Below are 24,578 nucleotides of genomic sequence, written 5' to 3' on the forward strand. Positions count from 1 at the left end.
GTGGCCCGTGAGAACACATCAAGCAGCAAAAAGCCCAGAAACAAATCCCAACCCTTCTGAAGAAACACCAGATTACCCAGGAAAGCCCCAAGCACAGGAAACCCAGCATGGGCTCTTATCACAAGGAAAGAGGACAGCAGAGTCTTGCTGAAGGGAGGGAGCAGTGGACAGAGGGGATTGCACCAGAGCCTGACACTTGAACCTTCTGCCTACTATTGACGTTTTGGCATTCATTTAAACAGCTGAAAAAAGATAGTGAATGAATGCCTGGGAGTGAGAAAGGTAAGGAGGTCATTCTATCTACCCTACACCAAGGAAGAACTTGAACAGTGTAGATAAACACCTACAAGAGAGAAAAATCTTGGTGCCAACAAATGTTTTGCACAAGTGGAGAAAGAAGGAAGAGTACTTGACCACTGAAAGAAAGGGAAGGAATTCAGTCTTCATCCTTCAAGGGTTCAAGGCATAAGCACTTCAGAGGAGCATGAGTTATTTGACTCTGCTGAGGAGTAACTTGGTGAAACTCTCTAGCCTGAGATACACAGAAGTTCAGGGCAGACAAACCAAAGGTCTCCTGTGGGCTCAACGTTTATTATTCTAAGCATCAATACACCAGAGACAACACAGCCTGACCAAAGCGTGTTCAGTGCAGGTCAAAGCACAATGTTCTACCAGGAATCTTGCTGGGCCAGAATCTTGCTTTTGTAGAATGAAAAAAGGGACTCAAATTTATTTCATCCAGGCACTGAATGAATCACAGAATGTTAGGAGTTGGAAGGGACCTCTAGACATCATCCAGTCCAACCCCCGTGCCAAAGCAGGATCACCTAGGGTAGGTCACATGGGAAAGCATCCAGGTGGTTTTTCAAAGTCTCCAGAGAAAGAGACTCCACAGCCTCTCTGGGCAGCCTGCTCCAGTGCTCCATCACTCTCACAGTAAAGAAGTTTCTCCTCATGTTGAGGTTGAACCTCCTGAGTTCCAGCTTGGACCCATTGTTTCTTGTCCTATCACTGGGCACCACCAAAAGAGCCTGGCACCTTCATCTTGGCACCCAACCCTCAAGTATTTACAAACCCCTCTCAGCCTTCTCTTCTCAAGACTAAACAGCCCCAGGTCTCTCGGTCTCTCTTCACAGGAGATATTTTTAAGTTCCTCAATCATCTTCATAGCTCTCCAGCAGATCCATGTCTTTCTTGAATCAGGAAGCCCAAAACTGGACACAGTACTCTAGGTGTGGTCTCAGCAGAGTAGAGGGGGAGGAGAACCTCCCTAGTCCTGCTAGATACACTTCTCTTAATGCACCACAGGATGCCATTGGCCCTCTTGGCCACATGGGCACATTGCTGCCCCATGGAGAACTTGCTGAAGTTATCCATGGGACAGATATGGTAGGAGGATTTCATACTGATGTGAGGTCCAAAGACTAAAGGAGCAACATGCAACCTGATCTCTGTGACTGAAGGGACCAAAAGACAGCCAGTCTACTGTGACTCAAAGCCAATAATACATGCACAGCTCTACTTAAAGGAAGAAAAGTGGTTGGAAAGTGTTCTGCAGTCTCTCAGCTTCTTCCTCCATCCTGATCAGATTTCCTAAATATGCTTTCTAACACTTATTTGCTTCTCACAGAAACAGGAAGAAGGTAAATAAAAGAAGACAACCCCCCCTCAAATCCCACACGTCCACTCAACCACATGCAACAAGCCAAGACCAACAGACCTGGTCCTGGGCTGTCTTATCAATACTCAGACACACGCAGACAAAACCTGGCACTCTCAACGCAGCTTTTATTCCCCTTTAGACAGTGTCAGAGGCAGGATGGAGAAGTTTCAGAAAGATGCTCCCAACCCAAGAAGGCATCCTACAGATTTCATCCTGACACTTCCCTTCTCCAACAAGATTTCAAACCTTCGAAGCACCAAGACAAAGCACAGGCAGAATGCCCTCACTATGGCAACCTACAGCCTGCAGCATTATTTCCAGGCAAGTTCAGCTGAAGCAAGTTCTCTTATATAAATAGTTTCTAAACCAGCTAGAAATTAACATCCTATAAAAAAATTCCTGTCTGTCTTGATATTGGGGGGGGAAGAAATATATATATATATCTCTCCATCTCTGGCACAGTGTTTGTTAAGTGATCCCCCAGAGCAAGCAGAGGGAACGCGAGGCCACGCAACTGCTCTTGTGAGGATTTCACATAAATATTTGCATTGCAGAACACCCTCTTGCAGCAAGACAGCAGCGTTCCCTAAGTCAGGGTATTATTAATTAGAAACCAAAATGATCTTGCAGAGATTCCCTAGCAAGCCAACTGCTGAGCTTAAACCATTTGATGGCCACTTGCAAGCCGGTTTTCAGTGGGAATAGAAAAAGAGTTGTTTCGTGGTGGAGTTTGAATCTTTACACCAGATGGAGAGTTCTGCACACAGTTCATCCCAAATTCTCTTTCATTAAATGCAGATTGTGAGCTGAGACACATCTTGCTGATGCTATTATGCAGGAATGACAGCCTGACATCCAAAGTTGCTGCTAGCAGTCCAAGTTCAGAAGCTCCTTGTGATCGGAGTATCTCCTGTCTGGGGGGGATCAAGGTATGCTTCTTACTTTTGTATGTAAAGATTTAAAATAAACTTAAAATAACCACTCATTAGTGTGTTACAGCTTTTATTTTGGATTTTGAGATGTTTAGACACATCCTGACTTTCCTTTCTAAAACTGGCTGCCAGATTCATAGAAAATGCAGCTACCTATGAGGGACTGCAGTCAGGCAGTAGAAATTAATAGGCTGTCATCTTATGTGGCACTCCTAGGTGAGTTCATTTTCTTTCTGCCCTCACATATAGTCAGGAAGATACTAATTTTGTGCCTCGTTCCAGCATCAGGAAGATTAATGCTGTTCAGTGCTTTGAAAACCTCAGTGCTGGGTGTTAAGGGTGAGGGCAGAGGGAGCGTGGGGAACAGCAGGGGAGCAGCAGACAATCCATTTCCCTGACTGCACAAACCCTACCACAGCTCTCCCATTCCGAGCTGGCACTAGACAGCAGCCATCAGAAGGGAATTAGCAGCAGGGCTGATTCTCTATGAGACACACAGGAATCAATTACAGCTGGAAGAGTCAGTGCTATAAACCAGCAGATGAAAATAAACACAAGGTATTTTCTATTCCTAGATGGGACTCCTCAAACTCCCATCCCAGAAACTGCAGGGCAGTTTGTAATACTCAAATGACAAGCTGAAGAAGGGATTTTTCAGCACAGTATAACTCAATGACAGTGGATCTTAAACATCTTTGAGATGTGAAGTTTAAGCCTCCAAAGGCAAGAGAAGGATGACTCTTTTAACTCTCGGATTGCCTTTCAATATCTCTCAATGACAGGGCCAGCGAATCAGCCAACCCTCAGCTAAACACATCAGGGAAATTCCATCTCCATGCACTAAAACTCAGAGGTACTAATCTCCTGCCCCAGTTAGGAGACCTGCACCACTGCACTACATTAAAATAAACAATGACATCTAGTAGAAAGTCACAAGAGAGGCATACAGCAACTACCTCTTTGCTGCTTCTAATTTATTTGAAATAATGAATTGTTGTTTGGGTTTTTTTTAACATCTCTACTTCTCTTGAAGAAGAGGACCCTTTATTTGTGTTATTTTTGTAGCTTTCCACCACACAAACATACTTCATGTTGTTTTTCAGAGAAAATATTTTGGGGTGAGTGCATTTTCCTCAGGAAGGCTGGGGAAGGACTGTTTAGAAGGGCTTGTAGAGGTAGGACGAGGAGCAATGGTTTGAAACTGCAGCAGGGTAGAGTTAAGTTGGACCTAAGAAAGAAGTTCTTTACAGTAAGAGCGGTGAAATACTGGAGCAGGTTGCCCAGGGATGTGGTTAAGGCCCCATCCCTAAAGCCATTCAAGATCAGACTTAACGTGGCCCTTGGCAGCCTGATCTAATTGGAGGTGTCCCTGCTGACTGCAGGGGGGTTGCAGAGGATGACCTTTGAGGGTCCCTTCCAACACAATACAATCTGTTAAACCGATGTGCTCTTTCAAGGCCTTCCTGTAGCTACAAACTAAAGTTTCCTTTCACTTCTCTTTGGCCATGCATCTACATAACCAGAACATCACAAGGCTTCAGAAAGTATTTTTCCCCATGAGGAATATTGCTATTATCTTGGAATTGCTCCTCCTGATGTGTCTCACATCATGCTTTGACGATCAGCAAGACCCTTTGACAGTAAGGACAAAGCAGACCTCATCTGTAAAAACTATTTCTGAGGGAGGGGAAGAAAGGGAAAGAAGGGCACAGGCTGCCTCAGCTGCTTGCTGCAATTTAACATCTCTGGACTCTCAATTGCTTCTTCCATCAACTTCCTGACAGACGCCTTTACAGAGACCTAAATCACAGCAGTCTATTGTGGAAAGTGAGGACTGCAAAATGTCAGGGTCACTGAAGAGCTCATGCTAGGTGTAACCATCAATGTCCTTGTCAGAAATTTAGCAGAACCCCATGAATCACTTTAATTACAGGGGAAGCTTTTACTTCAAAGGCTGCCAGGTTTTCCCTTCAGATGGGCTCCATCCTTATCCCTGCCTTTGGAATACAATATATATAGCATTGGGATATGCAGTATCATACTTTTGACTTCAGAAAACAAGATGCTTTAGTGCTGATGTGTGCCTGTGAATACCTGCAATCATTTTAGTTTGGGGGGAAGGAAATAACACAAATGTATTTCACTTTTTATTCTTCCAGGGGGAAAAAAAAAGATATGGTGAGCACAGAGTGAATGGTGCAACAGTAACACAGCAGGATGCATGCTGTGGAAAGCTCCTCAGCTGGCAAGAGCTGCTTAGACAGGATCAACACAGTTAAGGTGCTCAAAGACAACCTGTCCTCATCACAAAGCAAGAGGAACGATCCAGGAGTGCTGTGATTGGGCTCCTGCAACCTTGGCAAACTACTTGCAAAAGACAAAATGGTTTAAGGTTCTTGAGCTACTTATTCAAGAGCGCTGGAAAGCTTTGCACACTGGTGTTCAGCCCTGTCAGCTCTCTTTTTCTGAAGATATGAAAGAAGTGTTGCCATGAAAACCACGCTTTGGAGAGTGATCTGCACTTTGTATTTACAATACGTGTTGCCTACGCTCGAGACTGATACCCTGGGACCATGGTGGTAAAACTAAAATCCTCCATTTCATTTGGAGTTCATTAAGGGTAGAAACTTTGCTAAATGACATCTTCAAGAGCCAAGTTTTCCCTCATCCCAAGCCCAAACAAGTGCCTTCAGTAACAGGCAGTGTGGCACAGCATCCCTGGTATCCCACGGCTAATAATACCTACTAAAACACTTGCATTCTGAATATGCTCCAATGCCTTCCACTGAATTTTCTAGAAGCAAATGAAAGGCTTGAAAGCTGCCTAACCTAGGTGTAGAAGCAAACTAAAAAGCATAGTTTTCCCCACTATAAAATAATAAATAAACCCTGCCTCCCCCCCACCAGGTTGCAGTGTTTCAGAATTTGGACTAGCACACGGCTGATTAAGTATCTGCAGAGATACAGAAAATTGCCTAGGTTGGAAAGGACCTTTAAGATCATCAGGTCCAATCACTAGCCCAGCACTGACAAGTCCTTGACTAGACCATATCCCTAAGCACTGCATCTATGCCCCTCTTAAATACCTCTGGGGATGGGGACTCCACCACCTCCCTGGGCAGCCTCTTCCAATGCCTGATAACCCTTTCAGTGAAGACATTCTTCCTAATATCCAACCTAATCTTCCCTTGGCACAACTTGAGACCTTTTCCTCTTGTTCTATCACTTATTACTTGGTTGAACAGATTGACCCCCACCTCTCTACAACCTCCTTTCAGGTATTTGTAAGAGCAACATCTTAGAACCATACAATCACCTGGTTGGAAAAGAGCCTAAGGTCATTGAGTCCAACCATAAGCTAACATCTCCCTGTACAGAAACAGTTAGACCATCTTAACTTGGGGCAGCAGTGATGACACAGACCTGCAACAGCAACCACAGTCCTGTCAACATAACTATGATTCAGCCTTCAGTTGCCTTAGTCACTTGCCCAAGAGGCAACAGTGTTTGTCCCTGTCTAGTCCTGTGGAAAACAACACACCTCTTTTATCTTTTAATCAACAACTTTTCTCCATCGAGTTCTGAATCCTGTGGATTTCTGCCGTGCTCACACCAGCAGCTCTCGCAGCATTTCCTTGTACCAAGTAGGCAGTAGGGTGTAGGATTCATGGAATGGTTTGGGTTGGAAGGGAACTTAAAGATCATCTAAGTTCCAACTCCCTGCCATGGGCAGGGACACCTTCCACTACACCAGGTTGCTTAAGGCTTCATCCAACCTGGCCTTAAACACCTCCAGGGAAAGGGCATCCACACCCTCCCAGGGCAACCTGTTCCAGTGTCTCACTACCACCACTGCAAAGAATTTCTTCCTAATCTCCAGTCTAAACCTGCCCTCCTCAAGCTTCAATCCATTCCCTCTCACCCTGTCACTACAATACCTTGTATAAAGTGAGCATGCACCAGAGGTATTTGTTAGATACACAATCATCTCTGCTTTTCCCCCATTATATTTGCCATGTGTATCTTGGGATTTTCTTTTTCCTACCTCATCTTCAAGCTGGCTCCCAGTTTAACCTGGCTCCCACTGAACCATTACTCATCAATAAAAAAAGCGTTAAAACATTAATAATATCCAGTCTGTGACATTTGACAACACTGAAAGTGGAAAGCAAAATTAATTTTAGTTCAAATTTGTTATTTCTAGTGATTTTTAAAAAAGGGTTTTGTGCTGGTGAATGACAACCTGGAGATGGGCTCTCTGCTCTCAGAACAGCAACAGCCACATGCTGCTGCAGCAGGACGAGCTGCTCCCACGCTGCTCCTGCCTACGTGACGCAGAGCTGACATTCAGAAAAGGTCCTCTGTCACACAGCCCTGGCAGCAAGGGGCTGGGCTCCTTTCCAGCTGTGAGACTGAAGGGTGGCACCCTATTCACATGGTCATTTCATAGAATGCATTGGCTTGGAAGGGACCCTTGAAGGTCATCTTGTCCAATCCCCCTGCAGTTAGCAGGGACACCTCCGACTAGGATCAGGTTGCTCAGGGCCACATCAAGTCTGACCTTGAATGTCTCCAGGGATGGGGACTTCACCACATCTCTGGGCAACCTGTTCCAGTATTTCACTACCCTCATTGTAAAGGACTTCCACCTAATGTCCAACCTAAATCTACCCTCCTCCAGTTTCAAACCATTGCTCCTCATCCTATTGCTACAAGCCCTTCTAAACAGGCCCTCCCTGGCTTTCTTGTAGCCCCTCATGAGGTACTGGAAGGGACTCTTTTCTAAGTTGCCCTATCATAAGCATGAAGGGCTGTCAGGTAAGCAGGATACTGGTTACAAAATATCTTCCTTCTGCACAATAGACCCAGGGGGGGAAAAAATCTCAGGAAAGCAAAATATCATTCTTGCTCCCCATAGGATGTGGTTTCAGGAGCATAACCCAGAGACACAGATTAAAGCGCTCTTGGCCATCCCTGATTCTTGGCACCCAGAATTCCCACCCTACACCAAGTTAAACCATTCCTTAGGATTTTCCCCAACATTTTTCAAAAGCAGAACAAAGCCACAGTTCATTTCACTCAGCAGAACACAACAAGCTGTGCCAGCACAGATGACAGGATGGCTTGTGACCAAGCAGGAAAGACCAACCAAGGCAGCAGGAGTGCCCAACACTGATGCTGCCACTGAAAAGTCTCGGGAAGTGGCAGCCAGAGGTTCCTAAATGCCTAGCACTTTAGTAACTTAATTTTATTTCCTTTTTTTTCTTTTTCTTTTTTTTTTTAATTATTATTTTTCATTTTATTGTCTGGCTCCAGGAAAGATCTTTATTTCCAAACCAGAGATCATTTTGGCTTCACCTCAGATCTGTTGTATAAATGCCCATCTGGATACACCACAGATTTATTGACCAGGACACTAGCTTAGCATAGAGAATTACAAATCTGAGTCCTTCAGAGAAGGTGCAGCCTAATTTAGCCTCAAACTCTGCAGCTTGATAGCAATATAAACTCTCTCCTCACTTTAAAGAGAGCTAAATTATAAATTACAATATACACCCAGGCAGTGCAGGAAGTTTCTAGGCCTACCTCAAGACTGTAACAAAAACCATGTGTTTTCTATAATTGATGGATGGAGCACATTAAGATGATGAGGTTTAAATATTTGATATCTACAGGAACCTCCTTCTGGCAGGCTTTCCATGAAGACAGCCTTTAAAGCATGCATGTGTGCTGGGGTATTAGCCAACAAGAACCAACAATACTGAAGGAAATGCTTTTTTTTTTTTGCCAGTAAACCGTCATTTAAAGAGTGTTTCACCCTCAGCAGCACATCTCAGTGTTCCATGAAGCTGATTGTGGAGCTACCTTGCTCAGAGCTTCACTGACCCCCACCACATGTTCTTTCATTAGATACACTCTTGTAGCAATATGTTAAGTGCAATTAACATAATACTGTCATTGTTCTGGAGCACGTTTATCCAGCAGCCTGAGGTGATCTCAGTCCACACTGCTGATGAATGAGCCTGTCAGCTCAGGAAGAACTTCTGCTCACCTTTGCTGCCAGCACCTAGAGATGGCCAAAACAACATCCTCTGCACTCTGCCTGTTTAAACGTTAGCCAAGGAACTATACTACCACTCAACAGCTTTTAACTTCAGGACCACCTAACCTTCTCACGCCAAAAGACCCTGGTAGCACCCAGGCAAAGCAACGTTAGCCCCTGCGGAGGTTTTCTTCCTGCTGCTACTCTCCTTCAACCCAAAAGCTAAAACTAAACCCAGCACATTTTTCTAATGGCTTTCAGAGGAATCAGTGCCCACTGGAGGACCTTTTCCTAGACTGATGCACCTCTGCAAATGGCTCTAATGCTTTCTTTGATAGATGAGGTCTTGTCTCTATTATTTGAGTTGTAAACTGAAAGATTACTTTTATTTTGGTAAGATTAGTGCCTCTGAAATAACAGCTTTACAAGAGTCATTGCTTTGCTTCCCCAGCTGAGAGGTGATAGGATAATCAAATTTTCCCATCTAAAATTAGCATGATTAAATACCTAAACACCACTGATGAGCCTGACTGCTCTAAAACACAGACTGCAGAAGAGCTGGTAGCTCTGAGAAGCATCTGTAACCTCATCTGAATGTAAAACATGCAAGTTAACAGGGAATGATTTACTAACATGAAAACTGAACAAGAAATTTTAGCTGATGCAATCTTCCCCTCATTGCTTCTGCTATAACAGATAATTTGCTATTGGCAGCACAAGCAATGAATGATTGCTGCACTTTGCAACACCGTGCAGAAGCTTATTAAAATACAAGGGAGTATGAGACTATATTCCTGCTAAGAATTGGCACTTGTTATCCAAAATCCTGTTCTCCTGTTCTTCCAGGATGCCCTTCAATTCTCCAGTGTTCAGCTTAGACAAAAGACGCTAAGTGGAGCCTGGACATCTCTGGGTCAGAAGAGTTCTAACTAATCTCAACAGCAATATTTCTAGAATTAAAATTTCTCAGAAATGGAATGAATCATCTTTTGTTAGTAACACCCAGATAGTTTGTGTGTGTGTGTGTATCAATGTCCCAAACCCAGGCCACCCAAAACACACCTGCAGGGACCACAGAAGTCTTGCATTTGGGTGCTGCAAGCATCTACTGCCCTGGCTTTAAGAATATGCTTCCCTTTTTTAAGTTAAAACACTTTAAAGCAGTTAAAAAAAAAAACCAAACAAAAAACAACACCACAACAACCAAAAGCCAAAACAAACAAAAATCCAAGCAAGCAAGCAAGCAAAAAATCTTGAAGGTCTACAGTGGCCAAGTTTTATTATTTCAAAAACTACCTTGTTTGTAGAAACTGGAGGAGAATTTGAAAAGCCATTGTCTTGTCGGTTTTCCTCAGCTGCCTGACAAGAAGTAATTATGCTCAAATACTGCTTGGATGTGAGGACTGCAACATTTTTAATGGTGTCTGAAACACATCAACACCATCAGAGAAAGAACAGGAGGATAGGGTAGTGATGAAGTGATCAGCTGTAATTTTTGTGTTACTCTGGGTTTTGGTGATGTAAGTGTACAGCTCAAAGGGCTGTGAACAAGCCTCCTCTCTTAGTGTTCCCACAGTTGAAACCCACCCCGAAAGCAGCCACACCTGTGACTTTTCAGTGCAGGACTCCCAGCAGCATAGCTGTAGTCTGTGCCTGCAGTTGCCAGTCTGGGGTGATGGCACCAGTGTTGAAAGCTCCAGGACTCACAGCATCACAGAATTGTTTGGGTTGGAAAAGTCCTCTAAGATCATCGAGTCCAACCACCAACCTAAGGCCACCGCGGCCATTGCACCATGTGCTGGAGTGCCATGTCCACACATTTCTTGAATACCTTGAGGAATGCTGGCTCCACCACCTCCCTGAGCAGGTTGTTCCAATGCCAGACCAAATTGTTCCTAGTACTGAATCTAAAACACTGAACTCTGAACTCTAAAACTCGGGACTCCAGTCTAAGACTCTGCACTCATGACGCCAAGCCAAGCCCCAGTGCAGCTGTAACTCCGCTGTGGCACCGCTCCCCGAGCTACTGCTCACTTTTATGGCCACTGCTTATTTCTGCAACACACAGGAAAGCAAGAAATGACAAACCCTTTGGGTGCAGAGTCTGCAAGAAGCTTTCCCAAGACATTTTGTGGCAGGCAAACAAGAGAGATGCTGGAAATAATGAGGAAATTAAAAACAACAGGAAAAGCATAAGTAAATAAATAAATAAGTAGATTTAAAAATCATCAAATTTGGCTTACTTCTCTATTAAATCCAATGTGACTCCTGGCACCAGCCTGACACTCTTCTGCATACAGAACCTGTGGAGGAGAGAATAAAAATAAAACACACTAATTGAATATTTAACGACAAGGTTCCGTGGGAAGAATAGGGGAAGGTGGCTTCTTTATTACAGTGCTTCCAAAAGAGTGGTGTGGGGTAGGAAAAACTTTGCCCCAGCATAATAAGGCTGAAACGAGGCCCTCAATATTTGTCAGGCTCATGATTATGCGACGATTTCCATCATCAGGCGTCAAAACCAGGGCATTGTAACTGTCACGGTGACAAGTTTGCCAACATGGAGCAGCAGGGGAGGAAAAAGGGCTCACAGTCATCCAGCAAGGTCTCTGGGGAGGAGGAGCGAGACGACAGGAGAGCAGAGGAGGGTTTGTGCTTCTGGAATAATGATTAGCGTTGGCTGGGCTTCCCTGAAGAGCTCTGGCACTGCAGGCAGGGAAGCAAGAAAGGAGCGAGGGATGCGTCAAGTTCAAACACCTCAGCTATTCAATTAGAAAAATGAAAATGCTGACTCCATTTCCTCAGCATTACAAACACCACCACCTCAGGAATGTCAGCCCTGGAAATGCAGAGTCTTGTTAGCACCAGCACTTGCTGTGCCAAAAAATCCCAAGGGCTGCTAATCCCAAGCGAGCGTGGGAAGATGAGCTGATTGCTGGCCCAGTTTCCCAGAGCTTGTGCCCCTCCTCCAGAACTCTTGGGGACATCCTTTGTGGCCCAGAGAGCACAAGTGGGAAACAACAGATCTGGGAAGGAAAACCAGCAAATGTAACTCAAGAAATTAGCTCCTCAGTGATCCACTACCTTCCCAGTCCATCTTCCCAGCACTTCATAAATCCACTCTCTGGGAATGATGGAATTAATCCATTGGTGCAATATTCATTCATCCATAGAATGGTTTGAGCTGGAAGGGACCTTAAAGATCATCAATTCCCCTGCCATGGGAAAGAACACCTTCCACTAGAGCAGGCTGCTCAAGGCCCCATCCAGGTCATAAACACCTCCACGGAGGGGACATCCATGACCTCCCTGGGCAACCTGTTCCAGTGTCTCATCACCCTCACTGTCAAGAATTTCTTCCTAATCTCCAGTCTAAATCTGCCCACCTCAAACTTCAGTCTATTCTCTCTCATCCTATCACTACAAGCCCTTGTAAAAAGACCCTTCCTGGCTTTCCTGTAGGCCCCCTTCAGGTACTGGAAGGCTGCTATAAGGTCTCCCCAGAGAATTCTCTTGTTCAGGCTGAACAGCCCCAACTCTGGTAGCCTTATCAGTTGAGATTTAACCCCTACACTTAAGTCTTCATGGGAACACAAAGCTCTGTGGGCAGTGTGGGAGCAGGAGAGCTCAGCTGCCTTGGAAAGCCTGGAGGCAGCAGTGGCTGAAGCTGCTGCAGCAGGAGCCCCTCCTTTCACCACAGCCATGATAGATCCAAAAAGCACTTCCCCAGGTAAAGGGGAGAACAATTACTTCTTTAACAACAAAACGTGCAGAGCTTGCTCCTGAAATCTTCAGGACCCCCCAGTTTGGTTGTGGCACCCCCTGCCTGCAGGACACCTATTACTGCCCAAATCAGGGAATGACTGAAAGCTAAACGGTCTCTGGGCTGCTTTCCTGATGTGTGCAATATCCATCTTGGGGAAAGAAGTTGAAAAAAAAAAAAGTCATAAAGCTGTCTGTGAACACTGCAGTGGGATCCCTGCACAATCTGCCACAGCATAAAAATCATACAACACTGCTTCACCAAACCACGCAGGGAAATACCCCTCAAAAAACACAAACCGCAGGCAGGATTCAGCACAGCAGAATTAGGTCGTCAGAATCAGGCTGGAGTCTCCCTGCAGACTAAGGATGCCAAAAGACTTCCGAACTCCTCTGCTCAACGCCTCCACATCATGACACATAGAATCAGAGAACGGTGGGGGTGGAAGGGACCTCTGGAGATCATCTCATCCAACCCCACTGCTACCTCAGGTTCGCTTAGAGCAGGTTACACAGGAATGAATCCAGGCAGGTTTTTGAGAGTCTCCAGAACAGGAGACAACTCCACAATCTCTCTGGGCAGCCTGATCCCATGCTCTGCCACCCTCAAAGCAAAGAAGTTTCTCCTTAAATTCAAGTGAAGCCTCCTAGGTTCTAGTCTGCACCCACTGCCCCTTGTCCTACCACTGCTGAGAAGAGCCCAGCCCCATCCTCATGACCACTACCCTTTAGGTATTCATAAGCACTGAGAAGATCCCCTCTCAGTCTTCTCTTTCCAGGCTAAATAAAAAGCCCCAGGTCTCTCAGCCTCTTCTCATAAAAGGTGTTCCAGTCCCCTCATCACCCTTGCAGCCCTCTCTCCAGTAGTTCCCTGCCCTTCTTGAACTGAAAAAGGACCAGGACACAACTTTGTTTTCCCTAAAGAAAAGGGTCCTACCTACCAGCACATCACAGAGTATTTTGTATTTACTTTAGAGGCCTCTCACCCCAGCCATGATCTTACCTAACCTGACTCCCTCAGCCACGTTTCACAAGCTCACAGGTAGGAAGGGAACACTGCACACTGCTGCAAGACACAACCTATCAACAGCGCCAGCAGTGCCCATCTCCCCCAGGCTGGGTGGCAAGAAGTTCAGAACTGCTGAGCAGGCTCTTGATTGGCAGCAGAGCATGTTTGCCACAGGGCAAGCAAATACATTAGCCTCCTTTTTGCACAGATTTTTCCTAAGCACAGGGCTTTTAATTACAGCTTGCTGGATTAGAGGCAGAAAACTCATCCCACGCATTCAGGACACATAGCAGGAGAGATGCCCTCCGAGATGTGGCTGTCCTGCTGCTGCAGAAGCTGCAGGAAACGCTTCTGAGGGTCACCTATATGATCTTTTCACATCCAAACACATTCTGCAGCTGTCACTTGGCACTTCCTTAGGGAGCTGCTAGGATTGCCCTGTGGGCTGGGATTTTGGTTAATTCATTTGAGCTGGTGGCTCCTCAAAAATGACAAAACAAAGCCAGAATGCATTTGGCTAGTGAAACACACACACTCTCACACACCCCTGTCTGCCCTGCCTATGGATCTGTTTGATATTCACCAGGCTGGGAGCAAAGCAGCAAGTGCTGACTGCTTTGGTATATACTAGGCCTGTTACAATAAACCCCCCACCACTGCCTGCAATATTTTGCAAGGGATTAGTTCATCAAACCCCCATTTAACCAGTAGCAGCCTATCTGCAGTGCCTCTCTAACCACCACTGACTGCCAAGAAAATGTACTCAGAAACAAAATGTTCCTCATCCTGTATCTGCAACCCCATTTAATCACTCCAAGACTCTAAATGTGATGTCTCAAGTGATGGTTGGGGTCATCATCACAAACATCAGGTGAAATACATTAGAGCTGCATGTAAATACACCAATAAATGCCAGGCAATAAAGGAGAAACCCAGAAATACACAATAAAAGTGCTCAGCCAGGTTGTGCTCAGCTATCATAGCAATATTTTTAAACTCAATTTAGTCTCTCTAAATAAATTTCAGACAGAGGATTGGCTCAGTTCAACCCCCCAAAATCTCAAGCAGAAATACACAATAAATAGATTAGAAATGGACCAACACTTTAAATGTTTGCTTTAATTGACTCAGCAGAGAACCAGCTGCCACAGGTCAAGCTCTTTCCCATGCACTTACGAGCTTGCTGTATCTGTGTTCTGGTGCACAAACTGCATAGCCAAAACTCCTCAGCCTGAGCACTGCCCAAACTTTTGCTGCCCCCTTTTTTTACCCCTTGAGGGTTTTCCAGCACTTTTCACTCAATGATGAGTAGGACTTTGTGGTTCAAAGCCACAAGGTCCTTAAAACAATGCAGACAAGCCCAGCTTCTTTCTCCCCAATGTGTAAAATTCTAATTGCAGCATTGTTTATGTCTTGAGGGACTGATGACAACATCAGCATCTGACGCACAACTGCTCACAACTGCCAGTGGAGTTGCTTTTTTGCTTCAGACAGTGTGAGAGGCACAGAGCTGCGTAAAATAGAGCCCCAAACACACTCATCTCTGCTTCCTGCTGCAATAGCTGCATCTACGTCCTGATTAGTGCACATCAATCAAGCTTAACAATCCATACAGCTTATCTCTCAGCTTGCCTCATATAGAGCTATATATAGTGACAACACATCAGCTCCCAACGGTCGCTGCCCGTGAAGATAACCAGCGTCAAGTAAGCCACAATTCATCCACTGGAGTCTGGGAATCATCAGAATCATCAACTCCTTAAGAGTTTCAAGCACCACATTCAGCAAGGCACGACTGAGAGACCTGGGGCTGTTTAGCCTGGAGAAGAGACGGTTGAGAGAGGATCTTATCAACATCTATTAATATCTGAGGGGTGGATGCCAAGATGAAGCTGCCAGGCTCTTTTTGGTGGTGCCCAATGATAGGACAAGAAACAAAGGGTACAAGCTAGAACACAGGAGGTTTCACTTAAACTTAAGGAGAAACTTCTTTCCTTTGAGGGTGCTGAAGCCCTGGAGCAGGCTCCTGAGAGATTATGGAGTCTCCTCCTCTGGAGACATACATAACCTGCCTGGATATGCTCCTGTGTGACCTACCCTTGGTGATCCTGTCCATGGCAGTGGGGTTGGATTCGATGATCTCTAGAGATCCCTTCCAACTCCTAATGTTCTGATTCTGTGTGCCCCATTTCTCTTACCAGCATCAACTCTTCTTCCCCTGAAATGAGACTGAAGTGGGTACAGCTGCAAGCCCCATTTGCCAAGTGATTTTGTCCATCAGCTGTTTACTTAAAATACAGAGCACAAAATGGGATGGATAGAAATTTATTCATCAAACTTTTATTTGTCTATAAATTCAGTATATGAAACCTCATTAGCCTGTCAGCCCACAATTGCCAAAATGTTATTTCCAAAGCAATTCTGCAGGCTTTGGATCACAGATTCATGGAATGGTTTAGGTTGGAAGGGACCTTAAAGATCATCTAGCTCCAACCCCACTGTCATGGGCAGGGACACCTTCCATTAGAGCAGGTCGTTCAAGGCCTCATCCAACCTGGCCCTGAACATTTACAAGGAGGGGGAAGAAATCAGCTTTAGTAAAAGGGGAAGTAAAAGAGAAGTTTTAATGACAAGGATTTACATCTTTATTTTCAGTTAACTGTCTGCTTTAGGACAGCAACAGACGGTTTGCATCAAGCAGCTGGAATGCAGGAGGAGGGTCTGGCTCTGCATGTATTCTGCTAAGCAGCAGTGAATAACTGCTCTTCTAGCAAAACCTCATTATTTACAGCACTGGCATGGATAAAACCACAATAATAATGCCAATCTATAGGGAATATAAAGAAGCCTAATCTCCATCAGACAACGGAGGAGGCATTGTGTGTGTGTGGTAAGCACCGCATGTAATCATTGGATTAGACGCAGTAGAAACGCTTTCCTACCCAGGAGTTCACAGGGCATCAACCTCCCCAACAGCTGAGGTTAAGAGTTTTCAATCTTCCCCTGAACTGCATTTTTACAAACATGTTCCCTGTCAAACATAAATGAAACACAACTCTGAGAAATCTCGTGCTTATGCCAGGTGTAGAGCTGCTCGAGAGCCTGCCCTCAGCCCTCCTCTTCTGTCACGTTCCCATGGAAATGAAATAACAGAAAATTCCTGAACAGATCATAGTATAAAAAAACCAAACACACCATCTTTATCTATACCTGTGTTTAAAAAAAAAAAAAACAAAACAAAAAGACCCCAAACAAATAAAAAAACCCACCCCACTACCAATAAAAAAACAATACCCACAGCAACCTCCTCCCCCAAAATCCTCTTGGAGAGCCTCAGCATTTTCATTTTAAATATGGCCCAATCTGTGAAGTGTGGTTCTGGTAACTGCAAAGGAAGGAGAATCCTGAAGTCCCAATAGTTTTCAATTCACTTATGAAGCTTCAGTTTGCTCTAAACCAGTTAATCTCCCCTAGGCATCAAAGCCCATACTGGAGTTTCTCACAAAGCTTTCATGAATTAGTGAAAACAACAGAAATTAAGTGGTGTCACTGTGTCTGCATGGTATTGATTTAACACACAGGCTCAATAATGAGTTATTCAGAGTAACTGCAAGCCTCAGCATATCCACTCTGCAAAGCAATTGTTCACTCTTCTCTCCACAGTAATACAGGGTTTGGTGAAAACATCCTCCCTTGAACTTAAACCTCCCTTTGCTGAATCCTGTGTCACTTCTTGGTTGATTTATTGGTTGTTGACTCCATTCAGCCACCAATTTTTAGAAAGGCATCATCTGTATTTACCAAGTTGCATTCTTTGTCATCTGCTGTGAGCCCCGAGCTAATCAGGTGGAATATTCAGATAAATTTCAAAGTACGTCTCTATAGATAAGCCCAGCAGAGATCTAACCTCCTTCACATTTGGCTAGCAGTGATCCAACAGCAGCTGTATGACAAAAGCAGCTCCCTGCAACTATATTTTCCTGATTATAAAGCACAGCATTTCTTCAAGTTCCCCTGAAGGAATTTTGCTGCACAGAAACTTCATTAAAGAGAAGGATTTATGCAAGCAGCCTGAGAACAGCAAAGTTCAGAGCAAGCCTACCACCAAGCACCACCACCACCACGTCAGCACTGGGAAGAGCACAGAGGCAGAGCTCCATGCCAAGATGTCACTTCAGCAGCACAGAGCTGTCACAGTAACAGATATATTGGACCTCAACATCCTCTTTTTCACCTGTCCCATAAGGGAAGCATATCATTCTCTCTGGATTAGATGAGATTAAATGTCTCTGGCTAATCAGCAGGCTCAAGTCTGTTGCACACCTGCAAGTGTTCACTTACAAGTTTTGATGAGTGGTTAGCACAGCAACCAGACTGGTATCTTGGAAAAGCAACAGAAGGTTTTGCTTTTAAAATAGAAGGGAAATGTAAACCAGAAAGGGTTTTAAAGCACACATCTGCCTAACTTATTCAGAGGTTTGCTGTGCCTTGGCTGAATCTCTAGGCTAGTCTCCCATTACTTCAGACTCCTGGCCCATGACATGAGTCAGAAAAATCATTTTGTCCTTATCTCTCTCAAAACCTTCCCTTGAAAACATTCCTTAAGCTCTTTGCCTTACTCTTCAAAATTATCCAAGACTACTGCCAGTGTTTACAAGCTGTGACTCTCTTGTAAGAGTCACCCTGTGAGCTCATGAAATCAAAACAGGGCTTAAAAAAACTGCCCAGATTTCGTGCTGTACCTCAGGTAGCAGTGAAATGCACCACACACCTAAACTGCATTAACTCAGTTTGTTGCTTATACAAATCAGCAAGAGTACAAGAACTGTTGAGTGATAACTATCCCCAAAAGACAGCTAAACCAGAGTTGTTCTTGGTTCCTCTCTGTTGCTGGGTAAAAATACTGTTCTTCGAAAGCTTGCTGCTATCTGTAGCAGACTTTTATAACTTTCTGCCTAATTAACTTGCTCTGTCACTCCACAACATCTTTCTTTGCTTTATCGCTCAATTGCTTGCACTCCAGCACTGTTTGGAGCTGCTGGATTATTTACAGCAGCTGCAAGATTTGGAATGTGATTTGTACAAAGGACAATTTACAAAAAAACTTGCATTGCACTAGGTACTGTTCCTGCTCCCTGGAGAAGCAGATATTTAATTCCCAGAACAGCAAATCCCTTAATCTGAGCAAACCTAGATATTGAGCTGGAATCTAAAACGTAATAAGTAGAAGATAACAATGTCTTCACCTTTGGAGATGTGATTAATAAAAATGCTGCCCCAAATGCATAGTTCAAACCCTGTAATTCAATACTGCAGAGAGAAACTTTAGGTTAGAAGCAGCATTTGGATTAACAAATCTGTCAGCTCACCAGACAAGCCACACAAGTCGTGCACTTGCCCTCGACACCGGGGAGGATACTCACCATCTCAGAGCAATTTTGATGGGGGTAGTAAGGCATGACGTGAAGAGGTCAGCTGGCAGGTCAGGGATCATGGGCAGCAGCTCGTTGGCCTCACAGGCTGCCAGCTGAATGCAGTTCTTCATGGAGGGTGGCAAAGGCATCTGAGCAAGCGGATGGTTTGGGTTAATCGCAGCTACCTAGGGAGATGAAGGAGAGCGCTGGGGGTGAACTCTGTGAAGTTCACTTCTACACCATCTTGAACATAAGCACTGAAGAGCTGTCAAAGCTCACAGCATCACTGGATTCAGAGAAGTTGCAGCAGCAGCAGCCAGTTTCAACTCACATATAATTAACAGTATTTAAGTATATTTACCATAACAATACTACAGACCAAACCCAACAACTTGCAACAGACTGAACTGTGATCACCACTTCGGAGTCTTCAGCTCACATCTGCCAGCTTGGAATCAAGCACTGTAGATGCAAGTTGGGCTAATTATTCTTTCTTTTATATTTAAGCAAAAACCATCCTTCCTGTGGCTCATAACCATTTACCACAGATGGCAGAACAGCTCCAAATGGAAAAATGCAACTCATTTGGCTGTACTAGGCAGCATTTCCTGCCACAGAGGATAAAGATGACTATTGGTGAGCCAGGAGAATACAGAGCTCCCTGTGGTTCACCTCATACACCTTTCTACTTCCCTAGAACAAAAAGGTCAAGCTGGACAATAAGAGGAAATTACCCTGGCTAAGTAGAAGGGCTATCTTCAAACAAAAAGAGAAAGAGAAACGTGCACTGCCTTCTGCAATGCGAATATTAATGTCTCCACAGATGCATTTATTAATCAATGATTCAGCAGAAGGCTTCAAAGTCCTGATACATGCTACTCTAGATGGAGAAAACACGGTCATTTCTGCTCCAAGCAGTGAATGTTACACTGAAAAGTAACCTTAAAGTAAAGTCTTTGCATCTCAAGATCTAGAACTGTTGTAATAAGAAAGAATTTTCCAGGACTGGACCAGTTTCTATTTAATTTGGCAAAATCATCTGTTTGAAATGCTCAGAACTGAGAGATGTCACTGCAGATTTCATGCTCACCCAGGAGTAATGGGGTGCATTGGTCCGACTGAAAGAGTGGTCAAGCACTGGAACATGCTCCACAAGGAGGTGGTGGAGTCCCCATCCCTGGAAGTGTTCAAAGAACATGCAGACCTGGCACTTAGGGACATGGTTTGGTAGGCATTGGGTTAATGTTTGGACTCAATGATCTTAAAGGTCTTTTCCAACCAAACGGTGATGCTGTTAGAGCATCTGCAGATCAGAAGCACCTGTGCATGAACATTCTATAAAGTCTTTCCCTCTATATGCTGTGCATCAATTTCAAGAAAAAGTGGGCAACAGAGGAGACACAGGGGTACATTCAGGGGCTTTTATATCTGAGGGTCAAGTCTGCTGTGAAAGAGAGTTTCTCTAATTCTGACCTGCACTAACACCAATCACTTAACCTGTCCAACCATCAGTCTGCAGAGTGTAAACCACCACATATACCAACACTCCCATTTTTCACAACCACACTGATTCTCCTAATTACAATTTTGATTAAGAGGATGATTTTGGAGACTATTAATTCATAGAACAAAACCCACAGACCATCTTTCTGGTGCCTTTGTGAAACAGCTCAATGAAATAAACACCTCAGTCAACCAAAGTTTTGATCTCTGGTACTGAAAGGTTCTTAAAGGAAGAGGTGAGAAGAAAAATAAAAAAGCACTATGTGGGTCTTCATTTCCTTTCATGTAAGAGCTGGAAAGCAAAGAGCCATCAAAGTGACCTATGTGCTGCTACCCAAGTTAACAGAACATTCTTTTAAAGACCAACACTTCAAACACTTTCACCTGAGTAAGGTGACACAGTTGACTAACAAACTCATTCCTTCCCATCTTCACATGTCAAAAACTCTGTCCATCTGAAGAGGAAATCCATTTGGTGTCTCAGAAGGGTCAATGGCAAACAGAATACTCATGTTACAAACCCAGAGCCTGGCACAATCCCAGGTTCATAGATTCATAGAATGGTTTGGGTTGGAAGGGATTTTAAAGATCATGCAGTTCCAATGCCCCTGCCATGGGAAGGCACACCTCCTACAAGAAGAGATTGCTTAAGGCCTCATCCAACCTGGCCTTGAACCCCTCCAGGGAGGGGACCTCCCTGGGCAACCTGTTCCAGTGTGTCACCACCCTCACTGTAAAGAATTTCTTCCTCACCTCCAGTTTAAATCTCCCCTCCTCAAGCTTCAATCCATTCCCTCTTGTCCTATCACTGCAAGCCCTCCCTTCCTGGCTTTCTTGTAGGTCCCTTTCAGCTACTGGAAGGCCACTATAAGGTCTCCCACAGAGACTTCTCTTCTCCAGGCTGAACAGCCTCAGCTCTCTCAGCTTCTCTTGTCTAGCAAAGCAACCTGATAAGCAACAGCTAAGTTTCAGATGGTATTTTGTGCATTCCTACTAGGTTTCTTAATTCTTTAAATATTTCTTTTCTATTCTAATCCCAGAGGCAGCAGTGACACACTTTGGCTTTCCCAAGTTGTCCACATTAACTAAGACTTGTCCTTGCTCTCAGTTGAGTCGTGCAGCTTTCAGCACAGAGTCATGCCACACCTAGGGTGGAAATGAAGCTACCTTCAAGTCATTGCTTGTCCTCTAGTGATATTTACTCTCAATAAAACTTAAGCTGCATGCTAGTAGCAAAACAACAACAACAAAAAGTAAATTAAAATACTGAAAAATCTTTCATTTGAGGAGAAAGGCATGAGGGAGTGTGGGAAAGCATTAGGTCTTCACAGATGCATAAACATAAAGCAGTCAAACTGCTTAGCTATGGCTATTCATTTCCTAGAGGACCTGCCCTCGGGGCAGCCTCCTAAGTGGTCTCCGTAGGTGGGAAGTACATTTAGATGGATTTTCTGCTTTCTGAGTAGTGTGTGAGTAGTGTAAAATCCTTGACATTCATCATGGTCTGGTAGTGAGTTACACCCTCAGTTTTGACAGGGAAGTAGTTCATACTCCAAGACCTGCTCAACTCTTGGCTTCCACGCAGTAAGAAGCTGTGACACAAGCAGAGTAAATATTTATCTATTAGGAGATGAACTAATAGCAACCATAAAATGAACATAAACCATCAGCTAGCAATTACAGATCTTGTCAGACTTCTAAGCACAATGACGGAGCAAAACATTTTTTACAAGTAAAAGAAAATGGAGGGGGGAAAAAAGCCACAGAAATGGGTCAAGTAAAGCCCACTCTGAACATTCATTTTTGCATCCTTAGAACATCCACTGAAGTCAGACTTCCTAGACTGCTTGGTTACCTCATCAATATAACTTTTTTATGAGGGCAAGATATGGAATAAGTGGAAGGTTAAAGAAGGATTAAAAAGCATAAACTGGAAAAACTATACTTGCTCACAAGTGTAAGGACAGCAAACCACGTGAAGCTCCTACCTTATGCAAAAGGTTAGCAGAATGATCAATATGCATTTACCTAAGGTCTTTAACTGAGTTTTTCCTGTAAACAAGCAATCAGATGTAGACCTTGCAGCAGGTCATGACTAGCTCACTTCTTTCAGCAGAAGGACATTCTCAAGGCAAAGAGATGCCTGTTTTCCTGTGTTAGGTTTGAAAGTAAAAAATCCCTTGCTATCCACAGAGCACTTCTTGTGTTACCTGTTGCTCTTTCAGGATGACTGGCAATCCACAGACTTTCAGACAAAGCAACAGTGAGAATATAGCCCTGGACCAGTACTCTTCAGTGTTACAGGCTGTGGGAGCTGGGGTTCTTCAGCCTGCAGAAGAGAAGGCTCCAAGGAGACTTCAGAGCAGCCTTCTAGTACCTGCAGGGGGCTAAAAGAAGGCTGCAGAGGGACTGTTTCCAAAGGCCTGGAGTGACAGGACAAGGGGCAATGGTTTGACATTAGAGGAGATTTGGATTGGATGTTAGGAACAAGTTCTGCACCATGAGGGTGGTGGAACACTGAAACAGATTGCCTAGGGAGGTAGTTGAGCCTCCATCCCTGCAGATAATCAAGGTCAGGCTCAACAAGGCTCTGAGCAACCTGATCTAGTAGAGGATATCTCTGCTGACTGCAGTGGGGGTTGGACTAGATGACCTTTGGAGATCCCTTCCAACCCAAACCATTCTATGATTCTATATTCCTTGATCAATTATACTGAAATATCTCATCATTCCTGTAAGATGGTGGCAATTAATTTGTTCTGAAAACAAATTACAGCTGCTGCAGGAGCACTGAGCTTTGCTCCTTGCCAGTGCTGTGTCCATCTGGAGAAAAGCTAATGGATTGCAGGTATTGCTGCCTGTAATTAAGGAAGGGGAAGCAACAGATGGATTTTAAACCACTGTTACTGAAAACATTTATGTACTTATATAATTTGACTGGGAAAAAAAGCACTTGATGAGAAACAAGGACTAGGAGAGAAAACCAAGCCCTTTTTGAATTAACAGACGTGTTCACGGTAAACTTTGTGGAGGAACTCTGCCCCAGGACTGGAGCTAGGAGTTGTTCTCTGAAGTGTTGAGGACCAGACCTGCCAGCTTCACACAACCCCTGCTGTGAGCATCCTCTTCCCGAGTGGAAGGCATTAATGCAGCTCCAGAAGAGGAGATGTTCCTCTCTCCCAGCAGATGGTGGGTTAGAAAAAATTCTCCTCCCAGACATGCTGCTGGTGCCAGATCCCATTCTGCTGTGCTGTCGTTAAGCTAAGTTGTTTTTTTTTTTTTTGAGAATGAATGTTGAAGATGGAAAAATAAAAACTGTGAGTCCTCAGCTCCAATTAGGGCTAGTTAGTCATGTACCCTGCTGGAGGGGAAAACGAGCAGGCACTCCCACCACAACACCCACCTCCTCCACAGGCAGAGAACAAAACCAGTCAGAATGCAGCTGTGAAGGGTGCACGCTGCTCAAAAATTCGAACTGCAAAGTAGAAACCCAAAAGTTTTGTCTTATGCAGTAAAGTAAACATCTAGGAGAGGCCTTTCAGCCTTTGCTTCTCTCTCTACAGCTCCAGTGTGGCCTCAAGACTGCAGACCTTTGCTGTATGAAACAGGGATTTGTCAGAGGAAACACAATGTCACAATTACCCAGAAAATTAATCAGAACTAACGAGCCTACTGCTTTATCATTGTTAGCACAGCACACTTAAAGTGCCTGCTTAATTCTCCAGAATTACACTGTATTTATATGCACTCACAGAATCATCAGAGCCAGCTAATTAGATGATTAAGAGAACCCAGAGCCATTCCTTCCACTACATGTTCTGAGCAGAGCTCCTAGCTCAGGGCAGGCACAGCCAGGACACTTCTGCTCTGCAGACACCAAGTCTTTGGGGGAGGGAAACCAATAGAATCATAGAATCGTTAGGGTTGGAAGGGACCTCAAGAACCACCTAGTTCCAGAGCTCTGCCATCCTCACAGTAAGGAAATTCCTTCTCATGTTTAGATGGAACTTTCTATGCTCACATTTTTGCCCATTACCTCTTGTCCTGTCACTGGGTACCACTGAGAAGAGTCCATCTCCATCTTCCTGACACCCACCGTCAAGTGACAAAATTATCTCTGCCCATTCCTCATCCCACCAAAACCCAGTTACACCTCAAGTGGCTCTGGCATCTCCAGACCTAGGTCTTCTGTCTCACCTTCACCTCCCTCAGAGAAGCAGTCTTGCTGAAGATAAAAAATAGCTTCCATTGC

The 24,578-nt window shown here is 44.4% G+C and overlaps 1 protein-coding gene across 5 annotated transcripts in view; it reads right to left on the reverse strand.

Annotated features, from left to right (window-relative positions):
• The window catches only part of RPTOR (regulatory associated protein of MTOR complex 1), a 171,637-nt gene that overhangs the window by 94,623 nt on the left and 52,436 nt on the right, over window positions 1-24,578 (reverse strand). For 4 of the 5 annotated variants that reach the window (XM_054170561.1, XM_054170560.1, XM_054170559.1 and 1 more), the window contains exons 6-7: window positions 18,833-19,008; window positions 10,882-10,941 (exon numbers count right to left, since the gene is read on the reverse strand). In XM_054170561.1, the coding sequence (XP_054026536.1) occupies window positions 10,882-10,941; window positions 18,833-19,008 (236 nt within the window). Of the gene's footprint in view, window positions 1-10,881; window positions 10,942-11,229; window positions 11,250-18,832; window positions 19,009-24,578 lie in introns of those variants that run through there. The other variant, XM_054170562.1, reaches the window with a different exon arrangement.

This window comes from Dryobates pubescens, chromosome 20 (assembly GCF_014839835.1).
Source record: "Dryobates pubescens isolate bDryPub1 chromosome 20, bDryPub1.pri, whole genome shotgun sequence".
Classification (NCBI taxonomy): domain Eukaryota; kingdom Metazoa; phylum Chordata; class Aves; order Piciformes; family Picidae; genus Dryobates; species Dryobates pubescens.